The following is a 20,310-nucleotide window of genomic DNA, read 5'->3' on the forward strand; positions in this document are numbered from 1 at the left end:
CAAGACTAACAAAGGCCTAGTTACAGTTTATGAGAAGGACAAATGAAATTTATGGCAAAGTATTGAAGAGAGATATTCCTTAAAAAAAACACTTCAGTGTAAACATGAGCCAAAACAAGTCAGTGCAACTATCAACCTTTAGTACTCAACTTTCAGAGGTATGACGAAATCCACTACAAAGAATTTGAAATATTTTAACCTTTTAGAAGACAACACAAATTTAGCAATTAGTTTGCTTGTAGTATACAAGTCTCTTAGTTACAAAATACACCCCACTCTACATAATGCCTAATTAAAACTTATGGTTCTGCCAACTAAGAAGAAAATATTTTAGTCCATCAAACTCTCCATGTCTACAGCTTTTAATAACACAAGACTCTGGCTTAGGAAGTTATATTTTGTTCAATTATACAGTTTTGTCTCAATTGATGGTACATTAACAACCCCTCATGGTTGTAACACGGTCCCATTAAAAGAATGAAAAAGAGGTTATAGGTTATAAATTTACAGGAATAGATTAAAAAAAATCTAGGTAAAAGAAAGAGCTTCCAATTTTTGACACACACCCCCTTTTTCAATGCTGCTTGTCCCAGCCATCAGCAGGAAACAGTCCTGATAAATCTCCATAAGGCAATGTTTTTAAACAGTCAAACACATCTGCTAAACTACTACACAGAGTCAAAGACTGAAGTTAAACCTTGTTCAACAGAGATACAGTTAAACACTTTTATCCCCGCCAGTAAAAGTGAAAAAAATATGGCAATATGTACTTGCAGTTCATTTATTGAATTATTTTCATTATTATTATAATGAAAGCCTTTAGGAACTGCCTCATTTTTGTAAGAAGGCTTAGATATCTTCCTGTTATACTAAACATGCAAAGGGAACATGTGTTTACACAACGAAACTTGTAAAAGAGCAAGCACAATAACCACTTCACATAAAAATATTTTACTTCTGCACATCCCACTCTGCAGTATGCAATAGCTACACATAAATGAGAAAGGACAGAAAAACATAAATCAGGACAAAACCATGTTAAATGTAATCTTTCACCATAACATATGAGTGAAGAATACACTACTGTATCTACAAGCCTAAAAAGAAAATTCAGTAATAGAAAACAAAATGGCAAATCAGTTCTTTGGTTTAACCAGTGTTTTGGTACATTTCATGATATAAAAATAAGCCTGAGAATAAATAACTGTTGAAACTGGGATCATGTTAATCCCAGAGTGCCTTGAAGCCAACTTCTCCTCTTAACAAAAGAAACTAGTGTATTTTGTTCACTTAAATAAACCCAGGTCTTCACTGAAGCATCCTGAAAGAATTATTCTGGGATCTGTAAAGTTCTGTCTACAACCCTCCCACACTGCATTTACATACACATCTAATTATTTCAAAACTTCATTATTAAAACAGACAAATTCTTTTCCTGCAAAAGACCACTGCCTCTAAATGAGGAACAGGGGAAAGAACTAATGTGCAGCTTATTGAGCCCCAGTTACCTGAGAAACTGAGCGACAGAAACAACTGCTACTTAGTTTATCAGAGTGGTTTTTACCCCTGTGGCATGCTTATACATTCAAACAAAACAATAAAGACACCCAAAATGTGAAATCTGCTTCAAGTCCATTATGAATTCTTTTTATAATTATTTTTGCCCCAAATACATGGAATAAAATACTAATCAATTTTCAAGTTACTTCCCATTAAAGGGATGAACTGTAAGGTTAGAAACATTCAAGAAGTCTAATAACCCAAAGCACGATATAAATATTTAGCTATTACCTACTTTCCATGGTTTCACTAATTCAGTGAGACCTCATCTCACTTTATGTTCTGTGTCTGCTTTACGTATCTGTAAGCAATGGCAAACAAAAGCCATCTTCGGGGAAAAAAAAAATCTTTAAGAGGTAGGCTCTTTTTACAGGAAAAGACCAGTCTATAAAGCAGACCTGCACTAGATTTGGATTTACTACATGTCCCAGAGGGATTCTGCAAAGATGTGACTCTAGACCACGGTTATTCCTTAAAAACAAAAAAAACAGAAAAAAACATTTCAACCTTGAAACGAAGTTCAACTTTCTTTCCATACACACTTCTCACCTATAATTTCAGCAATTCAAATCTTAAGAGCGGACTAGTGAACTCATGAATTAAGGATTAGAGTTTAAAAGGCAGCAATGACTACTTTGTAACTCCCTATCTTTTACACAAAAAAAAAATTTTTTTCCAGCAGTTCTGTGGAGGACTAAGTATAAGCATCTTCTGTCTCAAATATTCTGACTGCTATGACAGGAAAAGTGTAATCAAAACGAAGTGTCCCATGGAGATGGAGTAGCACTGTTCTGAGCCAGCTTCCTGCTCCTGCTCAGTCCCCCCATAACTGACTTCCCAGACGAAGGCTCAAAGATCTGCCTGTGGATGTGCAAACAAAACCATATGAAAGGTCTCATTTATATAAGAGGCTGCACCAGGTTAACTATAAAAGAAAGTGAACACATTGGGACCCCTCACTCACTTTTTCTCTATCTTCCCCAGTTCTGGACCATCCACGCAGCAGGAACAACTGCAGGAATCTACAGATGGAGATCTTCTTTGTTCACTCTCTCTCTTCCACCCCAATTTCTCTCATCTCTTGCTTTGCCTGAGCAAAGCACAGCTGTGATATTTTTCTCCCTACTGTACAAAATGAAGGGCTTGCTAGCCAACACCTTTTGAGTCTAATAATGAGGGGTTGCCAGAATGATAACAATTGTACAATAAAGCACAAGAGATCCTCAGCATGTGGAATGGTAGTGGTGTTTAGGCTGGCAAGAATTTACAACCAACATCACACTCCTAGAATGGCTTGTAACAATAAACTGGCATCACAGACATGACTCTTATGAGGCAGAGAGGGACTGAACAGCCCTTGACCTATCTTTATGGGCTCAGATATCTCCATCTCTCTTTGGGATAAAGGATGGATCAGGAACAGGGAGTAGCAGGACACAACAGCCCAACAAACGCCAAGCATGGACTTCTTTTTCCCATTATAGTAAAGTATGACCTATAATCATCTTCATATGTGGAGTACTGTGTGTCATGCTGATGCAAACACAAAAGGATAAGAATATTAATGATTCCTTACAAAAATGTCTAGACAGAGCAAAAAGAAAGAGAAATTTCTATAAAATCTGGTTGACTCTTTACAAAAATGTTTACACACAGAGCAATATGAGACACATTGTTTTTTACTGAAAATTTTGAAAAAGCAAAAGAGAGTCAAATTACTACAAAATTTTGATGCAAAACATTTGAAAGTCTTACTTGAGTCCTTATAAAAATATCCACGAGATTTGGCTGAGACCTGTAAATCACTTACAGAGATGTTTGGATAGAGAGAAAAAATGGAAGAGCAAAATTGGAATCTTTGCTGAATGTAGAAAAAGACTTTACCCAATAACTATATCTTGAGCTCTGTAAGGCTACAGAGCAGGAGAAAATACTGAGAGATGTGTTGGGTACCACAGTAGGGATGAGATGCTGGCCTTGAGAGTACAAGGACTTACACACCTCAGATAAGGAACTAATATGTGAAATGAAGAGGCAAGATTAAGCTGTTAGATTTTCAGAAACAAAAAGAGTAACTCGCCCAGTAAAGGAATCAAAAGTAGTGAAGGATGAGGATGAGGAGAAATAGAGAACCACAGGAGTGTTGAGCAAGGAGACAAAGGCAGCTGTGGAAGAGGCTGAAGCCAGAAAAGTGGCTATAGGAAAGACAGAAGTGTAGGTAACACTGTAGTTACTCTACAGCAACTCTTTGCTATAGAGTACAGAGAAGCTGCAGAAGAGGAAGCCAAGGGATACTGAGAATCTGAGCTTTTCATACAGGTAAATGATCCTTTCAAGTCCTGGTCCCTCATCTAGTGGGCTCCCTATTGGTCAAGGGGTTTAGATTTCCTGGAGAGGGAGAGCAGGCCTCAGGAGACAGAGCTGCTTGCTGCTGATCAGGAAAAGAGGGTGAAGGCAGAGGGGTTGCTTGCTGTCAAGCATGGTCATATTAGCAGACTTTAGGCACAGCTTTGGGATGTGTATGAGAAAATCTTTCATGAGGAATTCCAGGATGTAGAATCTGGATTCTGGACAACTAGTTAAAACTGAAACCAGAGATGATGGACAGGGTCAGCAAACTGCTACAAAATAGTGCCATATATGGTAACCAAAATATCAAAGTCATTGCAGAGAATGTTAAATGAGGAGAAGGAAGACACTGTATGCATTCCCACCTCAAATACGGAGGTTTGGACAAACCCAAGGGGAAGTTGTTACTCCAGGCACAGGCAAAAGCACACAGTTTTAAAGCAGTGGCTTAGGTATTTACCCAAGCCAAATTCCACCCAGTGAGACAACAGCAGTCACTTTAGTGCTCCAGTGGTACAGGAATGGGCCACGGGAAACAGAATCAATTGTGTCTTTCACAAAAGGACAGACAAAAACCAAATTAAACTTAAGCACCACTGAAAACAATTAGTTTTAGCAGATTTTTTCACTATTGGAAAAGTAACTTAAGAAGCCTTTCACCAGCAACTTGTGGGTAGCTACCAATGCTCACGATAAAGAGCATTGTGTTCACACCAGTGGATAGTACCTTCTTTTCAACCACTGGTTTAGGACACATTTTTCCTTAGGCATTTTTCCTTTTTCTTTTCCTACAAGAAGCAATGACTGATGTTAACATCAGGCACTTGGACAAAATGTTGCTGTTGTTTTATAATCTGCACCTAGCACTACTGACCCGAGATGTTCCAGCAGTGTGTCCTTTTACCTTCATCCTGTCAAAAAGAACTATTGCAGTAAGACTCCAACTTAGCTTGGGAGCTAACACAAGAATTTGAAGAATATGGAGGCCTCACAGCCAAGGGCTTTGCCTCGCTGTGCCCTGCTTCACACAGGAAGGAAATAAGATTCTATGTTGCCCGTAAGTGTATTGTGTCTGAGGTTTACTACTTGTAACATTTGACCTGAAGACCTCCCCTGAACTACAGTTCATACTTGGCATTAGAACTTTGAACAGACATTCTTGTACTTGCTACAATGTAATAGGACCAACACCCCCAACATTTTTCAGATGGCAGGAATTAGCCTGCCACAGAGCCACAGACAATTAGTCTAAATTTTACTGACACTTAAAATTGAAGAATGATGAAATTATACAGCCCCTTTGGGGCTAGCTTGGAGGAGTACAGACGAAAAATCTGATTCCTAACACTAGAATACGATGCTGAATGGAAATGTGGTGTCTGAATTCCTTCCCTGTGTCCTACCAAGGCTCAATCTGACAACCCCTCAGAGATGGATGCATCATTAGCATACCCATTATTGAAAAAGCATTACATGGAATGCTCATCCTCACTGAAGGGAAGTGCTCTGTCACCATGCACAATGCTACAACTTCAACTGAAGAGGCCTGAGCAAAGATGAAGGAAGCTGCTGACCAGATTGCTGAACAATTCCAAACACTGCAGCCAAAGAACTGGTTCAGTGAATCAAGCCTTGGATGCGAGACTTCTGTTTTTAAATCATGGGGTGGAGAAACCATTTGACACAACATAGGTGGGATAGGTAACATAGGTGGGATTTCTGGTTTTAATGATGAGCATAGACCTTATTTGCAACTATGATTAGCTGCATCCTGTCTTCTGCTTCCTCCCTCCTCTATGCCTCTGTCCAACACACAGAGATCACCACAGCTGAAGATGAGCCATATGCCTAACGAATAGTGAGGAATGTTTGAGCCACTGGGTGGCATGGAAGACCTTTGAATAAGCATGTTTCGTCTCAACATTTTGACTGTTCTGGCACAAAAGCTCTGATTGGAAGAGAGGGTCTTGCTGTGGTGGGGCAGCACAGTGCTGAGCCAACTCACTGCACAACCTGAAGACTTGCTCACTTCCTCACCCTGCACTCACCCCCTGGAAGAGGGCTCCAAGGGCTGGCTATGCATCTAAGAACAAAACAGCACAAAAAAATCTCATTCACGTAAGTGGCTGCAGCAGGTTAACTGCGAAAAGAAGGAGATTGGGCTCCCCTGCTCTCTTTTTCCTCTCTTTCTCTTCCACGGTGTCACAATCCCAGCTCTGGAACAGCCACACAGTGAGACCAGTCTAAGGACTGATGATATTCTTTGTCCTCTTCCTTTTCTGCTTTTATTTCTCTTTTCCCTCACTCAGTCTGGGCAAAGCATGGCTATCATTTTCTATTCCATACTCTCTACTGAAGTTTACTGTGGAAACAGGGAGTTGAGGAAATGTCGTGGTTTGTGAGCCCTTCCCTTTGAGTAGAGCACTGAGGGAAGTGAGACTTCATTAAAGTATACTCTAAGAATTACAGGCTTGCTACACAGCATTTGTGGAGGTCTTCAAATGTAAGGGCTTGTTAGCCAACACTTTTTAATTATAAATAGTGGGCTGGTTGCTGGAAACAAGGTGACCACACAAAAAAGCACAAGACCTCCCTAAAGCACATCCAGTGTCTTTGTTGAATCTTGATGAGAATTTATGTCCCTACTGATGGGTCATGACATGGTCAAACAGAAATTCCTTTAGTTAGTCTTTGGGTAGTGGCTAAGCATCTGCAGAGGAGGTAAGTTTGAGCAGTGGAGAAATACGTCAAAGGGAAATGGAAAAATAATGAATGAGAAGTTTTGTATTTTGCATTTGCAGCTTTGGTTTTGGTTAGTGGTGTTTATTTATTTTTTTTATATTAAAGTTTGTGCGCTGCTTGACACCTAGCTTAATGCACTGGAAAACACCACTGCTAATCATCTCAGGCTTAATGCTCAAGGTCTTTTAAAAGGTTTTAATTCAATTAACTTTTGAAACTACTATGTTTACAGTTTTGTGCCAGTAATCACTATCGATTCTAGACACACAATTTCTACATCAAATACATTTTTCTAATTTATTAGTAATGTACTACTAATTAGTAATATTACTAATGTAATGTATTACTAATTAGTAATGTATTACTAATGTATTTCCTTAAACTGCAACATAGAAGGAAAAGCTGAATAGTGAATAGGAGGTTTAGGTCAAGTATAGGGTCATGTAACAAAAGTAGTAAATCTAACAATAAGAAGAGGTGAGCAGGAGAGGCAGAGCTTTTACACACCAAACATCTATCACTAAAGAACCATCTGATCACAAGAAATCAGTGTGTATACTAAAACAGCAGAAACACACAAACACAAGTACACTGAACTAGTAAAAGCCCAGTTCTTAAGAGTTTCATTATAGTTTGAAGAAAATCTATTCTGACCTCTCAATCTGGAATATGTCCCCAACCAGGACAGGTGAAAATGAACAGATTCAGAGGAAGATTCTGGAACTGTAGCTGTAGCTGTTCTACCAAAATAAATATGCATTTACATATAAACATTATACTTTAAAATGCATATTCTGTATGACCCTCAGACCTCAGATGCTTATATAATTTTGTCCACAAGGGAAATATTAATTCAAAACAATTTAAATGTTTGAGTCAAAAGAGCACTTGTAAATACACTTACTTTTAACTCTGGAAGCATTCCTAAAAGCTGCTGTATAAACACAGCCAGTCATTGCACCTGAGACAAACTCACACAGTCTTCCTACACTATATGGTTACCATGGGGACACAAAACATCTGGCAGAGGGGATTTCTTGCCACTCCTAAGACAACAGTAGGTTAACATGGCATAATACCATGAGGAATGCAAATACAACTTTAGGATACTACAGGAGAGATTACAACAACCACGTCTTCCAAGGGTAATTGCTTAAACTATAACAAACTTAATTCAAGTAACCCCATTCAGGAAGGCTGAATTTGAGCTACAACAGGTGCAAAACAGAGAGCAAGTTAAGAGTGTCTCATTTACAATAACAAAACAGTGCCTAATGACTGCTCTGAAAGCACAAAAGTAAAAGTGCCAGAGAAAACAAAAGCTTACATTTAAAAAGGAAAAGGATGATATGCCACTGTATCTGTAACTATTACAATAAAGTCCTGGCACTGTCTCAAATAGGAAAAGAAAAGAAAAATATACAAAATCCAAAGAAATGCTACAGTTTGACACAGTTGCTTTTAGCAGACTGAACCTTGTGACTCAAGTCTCCTCCAATTTGGAAGTTTGTATCTGAAATACACACTGAAATAGAAAAGGGAGAACCATATTAAAAGAATCCACTAGTTCTACCTGCTAACAAAAGTATTTTTATCTTACTTTGATGATGCAAGCTCCAGTGTTGATTTTCATTATGAGTCCTTCATCTGTTTTTCATTGCAAAGACATTATAGCTTTTCATGCCACTAATGAAGAGGACAAATGGAAAAGTCCACTACATATTCAAACTTCTTTCCGCACTAGCAGTAAATTACTGATATACTTAACTATAATGGTTCTGTAGTGACTTCAAATGGAGTTACTCAAAGTTATTTCAGGCTTTTTACTCAGCTGGGAACAAGCAGCTCTACAATTGAGATATTTGGAAACCAAAAAAGTAAATGTTGCCAATGAACAGTATAATCTGTGACAGCTAAAATGAAATGTTGTTGATAGCCAAGCTTGCTAAGTTGCGTATGTTACCAAAACTGATGAGATAAAAACATTCTCTTGCTCTACATGATCAAGTAACTAGTGCTTAAAAAACCCACTCTCTTGCAATGTATTTCTAAATGTGCTTTGCGATAGACAGCCTTTAACTAGAATTCTCAGACTATTTTCAACTTCCACCAGACATACAGAATAAGTTCAAGATACATTAAAACAAAATTAATCAGATTTAACACACAATAACCCTCCAAACTGTATCAAATGCTGCTCTCTCAAGTCATAACTTGCATGTTTTAAAAACTTCTACTACTCCCAAAATACGCATTTTCCAAAGCAAAAAGATTGATGCCAGTATTTTTCAGGTATTTGTTTTGTGTTCATAATGCTTTTCAGATTTCTTATCTAAAGCTGTGCATTTCTGTTCCCACAGTTTACCTTCCACTTTATTATGCAACCTCAAAAGTCCTGTGCTACAGCAGCAACAAGAAATTAACTGGAGTCTTATAAGTCCTTCAATGATAAAAAATAACCAAGTGAATTTCATCATTAAGGACTTCAGTTATGAAAACAGGCATTTACCAAGAGGTTAAAAAAATCCAGAAGCAAATTAGGATGTCACCGAAGTAGTTACAATGACTAGAAAAAGCCAAACAATGGCATATTAACACAATATCCAAATGTATCATGTTTGCAAGAGAAGTAAACATATGACACAGAATTGCAAATAAAATATATCTACCAAAGTTATGTGTAAATACCAGCAGTTAGAGATGAAAAATACTTGGGGGCAGAAGTGCAGACATTAAAACATATGCAGTGTCAAGAATATCTGGAGTTTCTCTGTAGTCACCTGATGTTAAGATTCACAGTAAATTTGCTGTTCCTCTGCTTGTTGGACAACAAAAGAATCTACTAAGATGACTGTTGCAGAGCACATCCTTGAAGCAGCATTAAACCATCAATGACTTTGCAAACATAGATTTAGCCTCGAAAAAAGTGACAACTAAAAACTAGTTCTATTCAATATGGGCAAACTATACAGTTACATCTATCTGTAATTGCTTTTATCTAATTCAATGAAATCACACAAAAATATTATAGGTTTCAATTAAAGAAATCAAACCATTAACATCTGAAAGGAAAAATCCAGTTAATTTAAAAAAAATATTAACTTACCAGTTTAATTGCCACATAGTCATTTGTGTATAAATTCTTTCCTTGAAAAAAAAGATAAAAAACAAGAATGTGAGACACTGGCTTTTCTTTTCGAACTAAATGCCATTTAAACATCAAGAAAGTCTTAAAACATTTTTCACATAAGGTGCTAGGTGTTCTAGCAGTGACTTAGGCAATGTGGGTTTATTCATTCAATACCTTATTTTAAAAATAATTTTTCTTTGAATAGCGTAAGAGGTGGAAATTTCACAGGGAGTTTCCGATATTTCACCAAGTTTGTGATATTTTTATGCACTACAAAAGATTGAAAATAGGAAAATCACAACACCCAGAATGTGATATTCTACATTTTCATAATTATTGCTGAAAACTATTTGAAATTTATTTTTAAATTACTGTATAATTTTGAAACATCAGTCACTAATTAATACTAGAACTGGTTAATTAATTAATTGATGACTATTTTTTTCCTCAATTATGCAATTTACTAAGCTAAAAGTTAGGACAGGACAATGACATTACTGATAGGCTAGCACCACTTGGAAAATGCATCTGCTGCTTTAAAAAGGATGCTGTAACTGGGTAAGAACTTTTCAATAAACATCATTTCAAACTGTATGCAATGACTAAAATGTTAAACAAGTTTTATAGGTGTAAATTTTTAAAATGCCAGATAAAGGATGAATTGTAACTTCCAACACTTCTTTACAATTCTTTACAATCTTCAAATGCATTTAGTGTATATTATTCCTAATGATAATCCCCCTTTTTTTTCTCTGTACTATTACTCAGGTCTGAATTTCCTATGTTTTGCTCAGTTTTTTAAAGAATCAAATGGGGAAAAGACATGGACCAAGACTAAAAAGTTCCCTGTGAAGACAGTTACACAGAAACATAGAATACTCTGATTTGGAAGGGAGCCACAAGGATAACTGAGTCCAACCCTTAAATGAATGGCCCACATAGGGAATGAACCCACAACCATGCTTTGACCAAGCTGCACCAATAGTCAAAGACAGAAGTGCTAATGATTCTTCTAAAAAAAAGGCTACTCTCCTAAAGCTGAAAGATGATGCATTAAAAGTTTGCATCTCTTAGTGGATCAACTTCACAACAACAACAACAAAAAAACCACAACAACAACAACAAAAAAACAAATTACCTGAGGGCTTCAAAACAACAAACACATAATAAGTATGAGCAGCAATCTGACCCAAAAAAGGAAGTGTACTCCAAGAACTATATAGGGACTAGAGTGGATATTCAGGCAGCCTAAGTATTTCTTATTTGATGCTCATATCAGTTACAGTTTTGATAAAAAGTATACTTTGTTTGAAGTTGTTCCTGTATCTTTATAGGGCATTAAAATCTATAAGACACTAACAGAAACTCTTGCAGAAACCCTGCTCATTCCATCTCTTAGATATATATACATCACCTAGTCGGAGTAAGTAACAAATCCTGTTACAGTTAATTAACTGGATATTGAGTTCCAAAAGCTGTAATGACATGTTTATTCTGAAGTAGTGTCAGAAGGAACACTAACTTTCCAGTTAAGAAAAGTCAGGACAACTGTCTCTTTAAAATACAGCGGACACATATGTACTACACAACTGTTGATCTGTCCATGCACACACCACAGATACTGAGTAACCATCACTTGCAACAGCAACAAGCTCTCTCTTACTACCTGATTGGTTTATTTTAACTGTATCAGTTTAATTTAACTCTAACAAAGAGTTTTAAAATGAACAGCTCAATATTCAAACCAATTTAGTATTTTGCAAGCTAATGGTTAAACATCACAGACAGTAATTTACTACATACAGCAAATTTCCCATTTGTTCAGCAAGCCACCACTTAAGTTGGACCACCACTTTCTTCGATGTGGGAACTTGACAGTGGTCAGAACATGTATTTTTGGCTCCAGGCAGTTGCTAGAAGCCTGTGGGAACCTAGTGTTCTCTCCATCTGGTGTGGGAAATCATAAGAGGAACCCAAAACAATCCCTGTAGATATACTCTTCCTGACACCTGGTGTTTTTCTAACTTGTTATTTACTTGTAAGAAAATGGTTGAGAGGTGTTGCTCTAAATGCGCAGTCACATTGATTGTACTGAGACACTGTACAAAAGAGTCTGCCTCTCAATAGATCCTTGCTATAAGCCTCCGAAGAACCGGAGTTGACCTATTGACCTATTACATCCCAAATTGTAACAGTACTTCTCAGGTGGAAGAACAACAGCTCCCGATGCATAACTGAATTTTTATCTTCTGAGCACAACTTCATCACCCTACAACTTTATTCCTCCTTTAAGACCCTCAGGTCTAACCTTAGGACACATGCCCAAAATACGTTCCATTTTCAGAAGTGCATATAAAAAGCTAAGTGCTTGTGTACTGCTTTGCAGAAAGGGTGCACACTCAGTACTTGCTACTGTAGCAAAGCAAATGAAAAAAATAAAAAAATTAAATCAGAACCTATAACAGCAATACTGACTCTTGCTTTGAGTAACTCACATTTAAAACATGTTACCTCACATAAAAAATAAGTAGAGATTTGAAATATCTAGAATATAAGCAAAACCCATAGGTATTTTAATAAAACAGCTGCACTTGTCCTGGTGACTGTTGCAGGACAGTACACTGTCCAATAATCTTCCGCCTATTTCTTTTACTTACTTGTTCTATTTTACTCCAGTACTATCAAACTGTAAGTCTTAACTAATTTAGTATGATATTTAAAATAAAATACATTGTTTCACTGTGACAGCAACAAGTAAATCAGTAAATCAGATATTAATTTTTAATCAGCTCTGTATTTCATGACCAAAATAACAGACAGATGAAAAATTAACTTTACTAATTTGCAGTTGCCTTAATGTAAAATTAATCTTGCTGGTTTGATTTAGTTCGTTGACAGGTTTGAAACAAAAATTCAGATTAGAAGGCAGCGCGCAAAAGTCTGGGAAGTGAGGAAGAGCTATTTTTCAGCTTGATTTCTGGACTGCAAAGGCACAGATGCAACACTGTAAATGTCAAAATGCATCCATTTTGTTTAACTATTAATAACAAGAATATCTATTACTGAGATAGCAAAATTCAGTGTGCTACGTCAGAGCTACGTCAGAGCTACGTCAGAGCTACGTCAGAGCTACGTCAGAGCTACGTCAGAGCTACGTCAGAGCTACGTCAGAGCTACGTCAGGTCAGAGCTACGTCAGAGCTACGTCAGAGCTACGTCAGAGCTACGTCAGAGCTACGTCAGAGCTACGTCAGAGCTACGTCAGAGCTACGTCAGAGCTACGTCAGAGCTACGTCAGAGCTACGTCAGAGCTACGTCAGAGCTACAGCAATACTGTCTTTAATTCCTCTACAGTTAAGCTTGTTTACATCCTGACAGCCCCCAAAATGCACTACATTAAAACATATTATATTTTATGCAAGCAAATATTTATATATCGCAAATATTGTCTTGAAGGGCCATGAGTACTAGTTCTACCATAGGCAAAGATCCACAGAAATAATACCATCCTTTTAAATATCAAACTGAGAAACCCATCTCTATTTAATGCATGAAGCACTTTAACTCAAGCCTTCCAACAATACAAGCATAAATTCTTGCCATTAAGTGTCAAGTTGTATTTATTAACACATACTTGAAGTTACACATCTTGAAAATCTTAACTCATCATGCTGTCCATTATGGAACTACAAGTCCCCAAAACTAAACATACAGTCTTCCAAAAGCCCATTTCCAGCTTTTCTGCTCAAATTCTTCAAAAATCTATAGCTTTTTCTCAGTCTGTGCCTTCTCCACCATCTGATTTTCAGCCATCTGTTCAGCAGAGAACTAGAGCGACTGAATTATCCCAGATTTTCTCTACAGATGGATTCTCACTGCCCTGCTTAACAGCAAGCCAATGTTTAGCCTCGCCACATTAGAAAAGGAACCAAGGAATTTCCATGCTTGCTAGTATGAAAAACACTGTAGTACCTGGTTACACTACCTCCAACAGATCTGCCAGAACCTACAGGACAGGGATGTATCATACATTTAGCCCTAAATATACCTCAAAGTGCTTCAGGGAGTCACAAAAAACTGCTACAATAACCATGATGTAACTCCCAGCATCCTGGAAGAGAGAACTGACTGAATTTAGGAGAGCACTGCACATTGTTCGAAAGCACTTTAGTCCCAGAAAGTAACCTGCTATACACATTCTTCACGCCATCAAGCTTGCACTGGGCTGGGGTAAAGACACAAAAGATGGGTTCAATATGCCTTGCACACCTGAAGCTTTAAGGCAGTTTGAAGAGCTGCACAGTATTCATAAAGAAATTTTCTTGCCTAGACTGCACAAAAATGAATAATGTAAACTGAAATAAAGAAAACAGGGTCTTACCTAACCGTAGTTCTCCAAAATTACCACATCCAATTTTTTTCCCAACTCTGAAGTTAGGGCCAACCATTAACACTCCAGAATTTGAAGAACTAGTTCCACGTGGATTATGGCTTGATCTCCCACTAGGCCGTGCCATTCTTTCATCTGGTTTGTCTTTGTCTTTCTTTTTATTTTCCATGTCAAGTTTACGGTACTCCACTTTGATTTATTCCTCTTTTTAAAAATCAGTATAAGCAAATTCTAGTCGGATAACGTGAGAATGAAAACATCATGAGTGAAGCGCCCAGCTGGTTACTCTCAGTAAGCAGACAACAGCAGTAAGTTCATCCTGTTCACAAAGCCTTGGTGGTATCTGTAGTTAAAATGTATTTCCAGAATGCATGACACCAGCAATATTTCCTAGTCTTTAGAGGAATTCTGTTAAAAGAGAAACAAAGTTATTCAAGACTAAGACTCATGTACAAAACAACCTTTCCCCTCAACTAGTCACTCAATTAAGCTGTAACTAATTAATTTGCTTTATAGGTCTATTTTATTTCTAGAATGTAACAGCAAGAGATATTGGTGTGACTCCTGTGTGCCAAAATTTCAACAGTTCAAGCAATAGTTATTTTTAAAAAAAACAAAAAAGCCCTATAAAACTTCTTCCTGAATAAACACACTTAAAATTGACGCTTGGACATACTCACTTCATCTTATGTTCTTCAAAAGAAAGCATTTATTTATTTTCCCTCAAATAGTATCTGTTGTTCTAAGCAAATGCTCAAGCTGCACAATTACTGAAGTTATATAAATATATTATATTTTCTGAACTGCAATTTTACATGCACAAATTATAAACTCATGGCAAGGACACTCAGGTTCTTTCAGTAACTCTCAGAATTTAAAACTATATTTACTTCTTCTCCCCTACTATACTTCTGTCATAAATCTGTTTCCATGTTCCCCTTCTCTGTTGTTTGGCACCATTGCCCAGACACTAATTCCTACAAGGATTTCAGCAAAAACAATGTTATTTTACTACTGTAATAAAGAACCACAAGAAAGCTTTTGTTTTTAAATATCAGCTGTAAGAACACTGGATATTGTTTTTTATTTGATGACAGTGGCATAAAACCCTGTAATTCAGAAGGTTCTACACTGGCAAAATCCCACGATGAGTTAAATACTTGTCCAAAATCATTTTCCTACATTTGCTTCAATGTTGGGAACACACTGCAGTAATGTAGAACAACCTCTGGAAAAATGTATTTCATGTGCTACAGCCTATTTTAAAGGTAGCCACCAGGAGTTTATTTTTAACACTTTGAGCTGAAGACACTTTTACTCTGTAAACCAATTTCTCATAAAGTTAAATTGGTCCTCACATCACAGCTTAACACAAAATTTCAAAAATTGAAGAGGCAGTAGTGAAAATATACCAAATAATATAAACAGTCACAGGAACAATTGCATCTGCTAAATAATACATAGCTACAGCATAGTTATAACTAAATGATGTTTAAAAATCATTAATCAACAGCTGATTAACCTAATACCTGAACAATAAAGTACATGGAAATTAGTATGGCAAAGAAACATGACCACAATATTGTGGAAGTGATGCCTTAAGCTTTAATTTTTATATTTGCAGATTCTGGGCTGCCTAGGGATGTAGTTCTGAGCCTCATATCAAGTGACAGTAAGCTCTCTTCACAGAGTAGGTAGACAAAACAAATCCTTTTACTCCTGAAGACCAAGGACACCTTTCAGGCCCAAAAGCATAAACAACGGTGGACTGAAGAGAGAAAACAAAAAGGACGAGACCTCACAACATGAATCTGTAATTGGACAACTAAACCTCAATATGCAAATGGACCAAAACTTATGAAAGTGTAAGATCTCATGACTGGCGAGCCATTTTTTGTGACTATTCTTGGTACACCCTGGGTGCAGCCCTGGTCAGGCTCCTGTCCTGCTCAGGGTAGATCCTGGAGGCCTTTCAATAAATACCTACTTTATTCTCTAGCTCTGTCCAGTCTCTGTTTCAGGTCAGCCTTCCCAAAGCATCAGAAGGGAGAATGAAAGGCTTGCTCTGAAATCAATCAAAAAACACAAATGCAGATTACAATCCAAAATTACTTGCTTAATTCCAAAGAAAAGGACTTCAGCAATGAGTAATAAAAGCTATGGTGTTTTACGTTATAGACAGAAGTGTTTAAGAGAAAAAGACAGACATATTACTACATAAAATTGCAGGTTTTCAAGCACCACCACCAAACACCTTAAAGTAACCTTCTAAACCACAGATCTCAAAGGAACTGACTCAATGGGAAGGAATAGGTAATTTTCCCTCATCCGCTATGCTACAAAAGCTGGGGAAGAAGTAAGAGAGCTAGACATTAAGTGTGTTTAAGTAGAACTTCAAGGTCACCATTCAGTTCTCAGAACAAAGGTCAGCACACCTGACGCAACAGAATGCAACCAAATATTTTAAGTACCAAAGAAAAGAAGACTTAAATGTTCCATATGTTACTGGCTTCTTCATAAAGAACTAACAAAAAACAATCCTAGAATTTTTAGTGTATCAAATACTTTACAAACAACATCAATTTTGATTTCTAGAAATGTTTCTATTATATGGACAAAACTATTACTCAATAACTTATGTCCTCTTTCTCCCTGTTGAACCAACAGATACTCCAGTTACATTACAGGTAAGCTTTCTTACAAAAACTGAAGTTAGTACCTTTTTATAAGATACCTGCTAAACAAACAACCCAAGTCCCACACATTTTCCCATGCTATATATCAAAAGGAAGACATGCAAGCATTCCTGTCACAGTTTCTCCAAGACACAGGTGTTTTCTTACATTTTCCTAATAAAATAATATGCAAATACCTCAAAATAAGGTTAGCACTTATGACTTTCTTCATTTTGAAGTTCCTGTAAAATATTTTATGATGTATTTACCTTAAAAATAAAAAGCTTTTTTTCTGCACTTACCTATGACAGTGTTATAATATTGATGGCAATATCTTTTCTTCACCATAATGCTCACATTCTGGAGGAAAAGCATCAAAAGGCAAAGAGATATTATTTATGTAGTATTTGCAACTACTCAGCATGTAAAAAATTCTGATATAGAATGAAAGTACAGCTTTTGGAACTGCATTAGTTATCTCAGACTGTTAAGGAAGATGCAGCAGATTTGTCTCAAAGACTCAACATAATTTTTAAGGCTCAGAAGTCAGTAATCATTCAAAGATGTGCATCAACTAAAGTGTAAAAGAAATACATATCGTGTAAGCATTCTAAATAATTTGCAAAAACATTTTCTTGCTATATGATAGTTATGGGCAATCAGTCTCAAAAACATGCCATCCTCATTTCACAGCCTGATTTTCTGTTTAATTTTCATTTTTTCATTTCTGCCTATATAAATGAGGCAGACTTAAACCATAAACTTCAGCCCAGCATCAGGGAATATTATTAGGATTTAAATAATTGTTTTTAATTCAAAAAGATATATGACTAAACATCAGGATAATGGCAAACACACCAACAAAGCAAAGTTGACAAAGCAATATCCTTGACTGAAATGACTGTGACAAAGTATGAAGAGAAAGAGAAGGCAAAAGAAGCTAAAAGCTTTTCAAAAAAATAAGGGCAAAATGGTATTACATGGAAGAAAAAGTAATTAGAACTCAATTATAAACTAAATGTAGAATATGTATAGACTGAAGTTAAAAAAAATCAAACAAGACTGGAAGAAAGCAAGTAACTTTAGAGTAGCTGACATGCACAATTAACAATAGCTCCCAGAGGTTTTTTTGTTTGGGTGTTTGGTTTTTTGTGGGGGGAGGGGTTTTGTGGATTTTTTTGTTGTTGTTTTTTTTTTGTGTGTGTGTGTGTAATCTGATACTCTTCCAAGCACTGTAGAAAGACTGAGTGAAAAGTAAGTAGAGGCACAGTGAAGACAAGTAACAAAAATGACAGCAGGGTTTCAACTGACTGAAAATCACACACCTAACACCTGCAGAAGTATCCCTAAATCAGAGCAATAAACCTACATATCTCTCTGAATCTCTGCTTGGAAATGTCCCAATTTAGACTACTAAAGACTATATGCCAATAAGAACCCTATTCTGTAGCAACAACTCTCTAGGACTATATAAGGCAGAAGAATAGCTCATTTAAGCATCTTCTTTATTCATACATTTCTCAAATGCCTGATCCTACAGCAGCAGCAGGAACACCACTGTAATTATATGCAAGCTTCCATGTTCCAAAGTGCTGTCATGACAATGTTCATATTCAAGTGTGCAAGTCACCTTTTAAAAAAAACAAACTTACCATCTACCTCTTTCATTTTCAATATTTACACCTAAATAAACTAATTAAGAGAGCATTAAAGTAGCAAATAGAACACTCCACTGTCCAGGAAATAGGAAATTGAAATGAAACATGCAACCATAACTGCTCCCTTAAGTAACATAAGCATTACCCTTCACATTGTAATTACAAGATCATACATTACTGCACTAACATGACACTAACATTTTCCTCTACTTTTAAGAAAAGCATACAGTAGCAAAAGAGCTACAGAGGAAAACAAAAAACTGATAGAGGTTTAAACTAGACTGAAGAAGGAAAAAGACATAAACAGGTTTGACAGTGATAAGCAACAGGATGGTATGGGACCTTAAACTGGTCCCACTAGGTGTCAGGTACAATGGATCACACTCGAAATGTTTCTACACCAACACACACAGCATGAGCATCACTGGAATAAGCGAAACCTGTGACAGGACCAGAGGGAATCACCTGAAGTTGACAGAGTGGCCTAAAGTTGACCAGCCTGACAGAGCTCAAGAAATGTTTAGGCAATGCTTTCAGGCATAGCATGTGACTCTTGGGGTGTCCTGTACAGGGCCAGGAGTAGGACTTCAATGATTCTTGTAGGCCCCTTCCAACATAGGATATTTTTATTATTTTATGAAACACAGTAAAGAAATAGTCCTGGTTTCACCACAAGGCATTTAAAATTCACTCGGCCTTCTGGCATTTTCATACCTCTGCAGTTTCTCACCTCTCAAGTGTCTGTTCACATTTTCTAATCCCCAGGGCTCATGATTTTGGGCAATGACAGTAATTTAGCCACACAGCTTCTCCTCACATCTTCTAGAACAGTACAGAGAAAGTTTCTAGTGCATCTGCCACATATTTCCAAGAGACTTTCTCTAACATTACATGTAGTTTTTATGGGATACTTCACCTACTACAGTCTTCAACTGTAATATTCACTTTCTAATGATCATTTCAATGTTACAAATACTTTTGTACTGCAGGAAAAATAACACAAGATTCCACCCAACAAAATTCCTTTAGAAATACTTAAGAGTAGAAAATCTGAAATTCATATTACAAATCTGAAACCAAGAGCTTCATTGTGAGACCAAAACACAAAATTTAAATACCGACTATTTCTGTTATTTTTGTATGCCTCATGGAAAGCTCAAGCTGTTTTTTCTAGATTAGTTATTACTGCATCATTTTCATTCACTTTTATACACGTCTCCAAGCAACAGAGGAAATCTATGAAACTCCAATCCCACAGCAAATAGGCTCATAACTGAAGATCCCCTGAAAGTTTAGGACAGCAGTTTCTAACTGCGAAAAGGCTTTTCAGACAGAATTCGAATTTGAAAATATCTTTAGAATTATATATATATATATATATATAATTTAGTTAGATTGTTCATTTAAAATGAAAAATAAACATTCAATGATTGAAGAGTGGATTTCACAATTTTCACTTTAGTCCAGTAAGAGAAATTCAGGCTTTCCCATAACTTTCATGTGACCCAAAGAGTTAAGTTGCTATTCCAATGATTTATATTACAAATAAAAATATCTTTATTTTTGTATATTTTCCCATGAAAACTCTAAAATAAAAAGTTGTTAAATGATTCACTGCATAACTAAAAGAAATGTAAGCAAATTATTACATCATATTTTTTCTTATTTCCGAAGCAGAAAAAATATGCAAAATCATAAGCACTCTAGTAAAATCTAAAGACAAAGTGAGTGTACTGAAATATTCAGTACATAAAACTTCCACAAATTGTACATTCTCATTATATCAGCTTTGAAAAACAAAGAACAT

General features: G+C 36.5%; 1 protein-coding gene across 8 annotated transcripts in view; it reads right to left on the bottom strand.

Annotated features, from left to right (window-relative positions):
* The window catches only part of CSNK1G3 (casein kinase 1 gamma 3), an 81,567-nt gene that overhangs the window by 50,399 nt on the left and 10,858 nt on the right, over nt 1-20,310 (bottom strand). For 6 of the 8 annotated variants that reach the window (XM_066338981.1, XM_066338980.1, XM_066338979.1 and 3 more), the window contains exons 2-5: nt 17,148-17,205; nt 16,158-16,235; nt 14,162-14,578; nt 9,758-9,798 (exon numbers count right to left, since the gene is read on the bottom strand). In XM_066338981.1, coding sequence (XP_066195078.1) covers nt 9,758-9,798; nt 14,162-14,339 — 219 coding nt within the window. In that variant the 5' untranslated portion in view covers nt 14,340-14,578; nt 16,158-16,235; nt 17,148-17,205. The remainder of the gene's footprint in view (nt 1-9,757; nt 9,799-14,161; nt 14,579-16,157; nt 16,236-17,147; nt 17,206-20,310) is intronic. The other 2 variants (XM_066338976.1, XM_066338974.1) reach the window with 2 other exon arrangements.

The sequence above is a fragment of the Sylvia atricapilla genome, chromosome Z (genome assembly GCF_009819655.1).
Source record: "Sylvia atricapilla isolate bSylAtr1 chromosome Z, bSylAtr1.pri, whole genome shotgun sequence".
In the NCBI taxonomy this organism is placed as follows: Eukaryota; Metazoa; Chordata; class Aves; order Passeriformes; family Sylviidae; genus Sylvia; species Sylvia atricapilla.